At 37.2% G+C, this 5,599-nt stretch overlaps 1 protein-coding gene across 1 annotated transcript; it reads left to right on the top strand.

The window, feature by feature from the left end:
* The first annotated feature begins 3,707 nt into the window (after positions 1-3,707).
* Positions 3,708-4,896, top strand: LOC127552483 (epididymal secretory protein E3-beta-like). The gene has a single exon (XM_051982987.1). The coding sequence runs from the start codon at positions 3,934-3,936 to the stop codon at positions 4,372-4,374; it is 441 nt and encodes a 146-aa protein (XP_051838947.1). The 5' UTR covers positions 3,708-3,933; the 3' UTR covers positions 4,375-4,896.
* The last annotated feature ends 703 nt before the right edge of the window (positions 4,897-5,599 follow it).

Here is a 5,599-nt window from a genome sequence, read left to right as displayed (position 1 = left end):
CTTCTCCTTGCCCAATTCTAGTTTTCAAGAAACCATTTTCTTCTTTAAGATTCTGGATTTTTTCCCTAGCTGATTGAATTTCTTTTCATAATCTTCTTGCTTTTCTTGGATTAGTTGTTTTTTAATTTTTTTTCTTAAATTTCTCTTATTTGATTTTTAAAATATTTTTTGAATTTTTATATGTATTCTTTTTGATCAGGTGACCATTTAACATTACTCTTTGAAGAAGGAGAATTGGTTTTTTTGTTTATTTGTTTCAGTATATAGTGTTTTGGTTGGTTTTCTGGAGTTCTTGGGACAAGCCTTTGTTTCAGTAGAGTAATCACTATGAGAATAGCCAGGAGTTAAAATCCAAATTCTTTATTATTTCCTTGCCTGGGCCTGGGCTAGCTTGATCTCAGTGGAGGAAATGCAGGTGGACAGGCCAGCCACCATGGTAGTATGAAATGGAGTGAATTTGTGTGGCTGAGTTTGTCCTAGCTCATATGTAGTATACTGAGTATAAACCAATCATTATATCACTAGGGAACCATTATTTGTTGTAAGATTAAATCAATCATACTGAACTAGAGAACTATTAATCACTATGCTAAACAAGATAACCATTGTCTTATCAATTCCACTGACTTAACACCTTGTAAGAATCCTTGTTTCAAGTACAGAGTTCTAGCCCATAACATCACTATCTTCCTTTGAAGACGAACCTTGATTTCCCTATTTTCATAGTTAACTTTTATGATTGGATTTTTTTCTCCTTTGCCAACTCATTAAAAATTTTATAGTATATTGTTGGTGTAATCACCTCTAGACCTGAGATTTGGGGGAATGGTACCTCTGGCCTCAGGTTCTCCTTTAATTTTCTCCCCTGGCCTGGATCCTGAAACCAGAACTCTGACCTCTGTAAATGCCTACATCTAGAAGCCTCCCTCACTGCTTCACTAAATGTGTGCTGGTTTCTTTTCTCCCAAGGTCTTGTCACTGCAGAATGGCTGGGCCTGGTGTCCTTTACCAGCCTTGGCCACAGGTATAGAAATTTTCATCTCTCAGATATGGGGAATCCAGAAGACATCATCTAAGACAGAGAAGATTGATATCTGCTGATAAAGGACACTAAGAGAACCACTGCTCTGCCCCAATTCTTATTTATTTTTCTACATTTGCTCTGAGGTGCTATTTTGTCTTGTTTGTGGGAGAAATCCAAGGAACTCAGAATTTTCTAACCTATTCAATTATCTTCCCAAATTCTCTTTCCTTCCAAGGAATTCCTTTGTACCTAAACTCTGCTTTTGTTGTTGTTGAAGATTTGCTTGTAGATATTTTGAAGTCATTATCTTCTTTTTGCATTATTGTTTTGAGTTTCTTTGCCACCATAATATCTCTTTATAGTGGATTTCTTTTACATTTGTTTATTCTTCCAACTACTTTCTAATTTCAAAACTATTTACTTCTGAAAGAAAGATCTGCTGGTGTGTACTTTCTTATGAACTTTCTTTTGATTATTCCAGGATCTCAGGGACTGTCTGGAGACCTTCAAGCTTTAAATGCTCTCAGAGTAGTCTGATCCAGGATAAAATCTGATTTCTGACTTCCCACATCCTTCTATCCTCACCCTATCTGAGCTCTTCAGATAGGTAGACTTGCCTTTGATCTGGGATTTTTGCCCTGGTTATTCCTCTGTATTCTAGGCTACATGCTGGAACTCGGATTTTGCTCTTTTCTTTGTGTTTGAGCCGTTTCTGATGCTGCTGGTTTCTAAACTGTGTCTAATGGTGTTCCATTATGAATCTGGAATTTTCCCTTGACCCACTTCACAGCCTCTTTCTGAGTGCTGAAGTATTCTGAGTATAATATATTCTTGGACTGATCTTATTTTCAGTGTTTGCGCAATTGTCTGTTTCCCAATGCTGACTTGGGATGGAAAAATGATTTTCTGTGATCTTTTTCTTGCATTTTTCTATCAGGATTTGACTTGGTGTTTTTTTGTGGTAGAAGTTTGATGTTCTGTTTCCTACCTCTCTGACATTTTGACTTCACCTTAGAAGTTTTTGATTATTAAGAGAGAAGAAAAAGTAAGGGAGCAGAGTGTTGGGTGACTGATGTGTATGTATGATACAATAAAGAGAGGGAAGAAATAGAAAGGTGAGTGTGTGGTTCCAAAGATTGACTTCATCACTTTTATAACTTTGATTAACATTTACATTATTTTCAGTCCATCTAAGCCTTCTCTCTGACCAAATAAACTTTTCATTTTCTATAATAATCTTTCAAAAGAGAAAATGTAGTGCAGTAGGTTAAAGGCCAGAATTCTGATGCCTTGAGTTCCAGTTCCAGTTTCCTGAACGTGGGTTCAAATTCAAGTCTTATCATTAGTCATATAGTTATGTCACTTTGAACAAAGCACTTAATGTCTTTGAAACTCTATTTCTCCTCTTTAAGAGATGAGTTGGATTAGGTCATTTAATTTAAGGTTCTTTCCAGATCTTATATTCTGTGTTTCTGTCACTTAACTGCTATGCCCTTTGGAGAAGTTCAGTTTTTTCCTCATCTATTAAATGAAGATAATATTACTTGTATTAATTAGTTTTCAGATTTATACTAATTACATTGAGGATTAGATAACATTATACAGAGTATTTTAAAGTTTATACTTCCATAAGTTCATATTTTTTGAGCAACTGTAAGGGTATTGTTTCTTATTGTCTGATTTTGTTCGATAATAAGGAGCAGGTTCTGGTAGTCTCCTGCTCATACAAGCTGTGCCCTTCACCCCAAACCATAGAATATTGTTGAGTAATCATTAAGTTCTTTGTGCTATTAGAGAGATGGTTATCTCAGTCTTCTTGTGCTGCTCATTTTGCAAGTGGTAAAACTCCTCTTTGTAGGTTAGAGGCTTGGAGTGTATCTGCTGGTGTAATTAAACTCTTGTGGTTCGTGCCCCAATCTACCAACAAACTTTGGCTCTTTTTTTTTTTGAGACTTTAGTTCTTTATGCTGTTTTTCAGTAGAAGCACTTCAACATGATTAAATCATATGAAGTTATTTACCCATAAATATAGAAGCAAAAGAATATAATTAGCTCCATTAAAATATCTTCTGTACAGATGGCTCATTCATAACTTCCACAGCTTGATGGGGCTGGCATCAAGATAGCTCTAAACAAGCTATAGGCAAGTGTCAAATTAAGGAGTTCCAGGAATACAGCTTGAGTACTAGATTCAGATCTACTTCTCCTATGCTCTCCTAGTGTTAATAGGCATCTTCCCAGATAGTTTAATTTATGACCAAACCTTTCAATGGATCAGTGTTGTGTTGGGCAGTTACTCAGGACTTGAACATCTCATCACTCATAGCTTTTCCTCTCCTACTACTTCATTGGTCAAAGGGATATCTGATTTTCCTTCTGACTATTCACTGGTGTGTTTAGCTTATTAACTGGGTTTAGACTATATGGGAGTCCAACCATTCCACTTCTCATTTATAACTTGTAAAGTAGAAGAGCAGGCACTGAGAGAGAATCCTCAGCACCTACATTTTATCATTTCTTGTTTTTTCCTTCTAAAAAACTTGCATACTCCTCCTTCTCTTCTCTTTCTCTAAACCATACAAAACTGTCAGTCCTTTCCTATTCTGTGCTTTATGGGCAAACACAATTTTGGAAGGTGTGTGCGTGTGTGTATGTGCATATGCATGCATGTGTGGTGATATGGGATACCTATTCAGTTAAGGGTGATAGGAATAAGCATAATAATACCCTCAATATATTAAGACATTATCATTGAAGGGGAAAGTAACTATAGACACTGGTTAGGAATATGAGAAAGGCACTGACAGAAGGTTAGGAAGAGCTCAGTGGAATGATTTCCCAAGAGAACATTTTGGTCTACTGTCTGATTCTCTTACTTTGAAATATTGCAGGTGTACTTGGTGGATAAGATGGCATCTGTTCTGAAGGGCACAGGTCCTGTCTTGTTGATTCTGCTCCCTCTGTGGGTATTTCCTGGATCCTCTGAAGATCTAGCCTGGCAGGAATTCATGAAGCAACACCATCTCAGTCTGGGCCTGGATTTCAGCCAGCTGAGCTGTGATGGTCTTATGGGTGCCATGGAATTTCTGAAGGGCAAAGCCTCCCATATCTTCATCTATGCCATTTGGAGCCAGATAGAAGATATATGCTACAAGGATGGGTTAGATCGCTATGAAAATGTGAGGGTATGGAGCAAGAAACCCTTTAAAATCCTTACCTGTGAGCTGTTGAAGTCTGGTCAGGGCTACAGGGACATCAGAAGCTATAGCTACATAGAGCTCCACTGTGGCCTGAATGGGTTCCCTGTGAGTCTGGAGGACACCAAAATGAAGAAAAAAATTTCCAATTAGGGGACTATCTCTAATTATACCATAAGCAGAAGATTTTTGGCTAATAAGGGTTATTGGCTACCTGAGCCTATGTCTTCCTGCCCAGCCCTGAAGGATTGAACACTGAATAAATTTGCTGAAGTTAGTTTATTTCTCAACAATGAAAAGAATCTGAATCACTATGCCATCCCATCCTAGAACCTATTCCTGTCCCATCCCCCATCTCTCCCTTACCCACAATTCCTGAAGTTTGTGAGGACTGAAAGACTAAGAAATAAGAACCAGGACAGCAGATGTGAGAAAGAAAGAGATTCATTCCTTGGGTCTTTGGCCTGATAAAGGTGGTATAGAGTAGAGAGCTTCATAAAGGAAAAGGATACAGCAAATTCTAATCAAATCTTTCTCCCTGGGAGATACAAAGGATGGAGAGGTCTGAGGATGATTGGAGGAGAAGGCAAAATGATTAGGAAAAAAAGATAATTTTTCTCAAATTGACTTTCCCAGTGTCTTCTTTCACTGAATAAAATATTCTTCAAGGCTTGAGGATGTGCACATGTTTATATGAATTGGGGTTATATGCTTACAATCAAAGCTATGTAGGATAATGTAAAGAGCTATTTTATAGTCTGGATTTGAATCCCAGATCATGTACTAGCAATTCACTTAGTCTCTCTCTTAACTTCAGTTTCTTTCTTTGTAAAATGAGGAGTCGAACTAAATACCTTCTGATTTCTCCACCAACTCCACCACTAGAATCTTTCAAGCTGGGTCAAGTCAGTACTCCATTTGGGACTTTATTTCCTGGATGGGACCAGATTATTTCTAAGGACCCTTTCAGCTTTTTAATCTATCATCCTATAGTCTCATAAGAATAGAAGAAGATGGGACATGTATATAGATAAAAATATAATTATAATATTCCTTTATGGGAGGCATATAAACTGATGTCTTTTAAGAGCTATAACTAGCTGCAGGAATAAGAGGAATTTTCATGGAGGAGAAGACATTTGAAACATGTTTTAAAGGATGTGTTAGATACCTATGAATGGAAATGGGGAGAGGTGATGGTTGGAGGGGGTAGAGCAGAACCAAGGAGGATGATGTTATTCCACTTTTAGTAAATAGTATGAGCAAAGTTACAGAAGCAGGAAATTGTAGGATATATTTGGAAATATCAAAAGTAACACACTTTTTATTGCAACCTATATAAGGGAGAGGTGAAGCAGTATGAGACAAAGCAAGAAAG

The sequence above is a fragment of the Antechinus flavipes genome, chromosome 2 (assembly GCF_016432865.1).
Source record: "Antechinus flavipes isolate AdamAnt ecotype Samford, QLD, Australia chromosome 2, AdamAnt_v2, whole genome shotgun sequence".
In the NCBI taxonomy this organism is placed as follows: domain Eukaryota; kingdom Metazoa; phylum Chordata; class Mammalia; order Dasyuromorphia; family Dasyuridae; genus Antechinus; species Antechinus flavipes.
The sequence above is the reverse complement of the archived record's forward strand: the minus strand, read 5'-3'. Positions and strand labels throughout refer to the sequence as shown.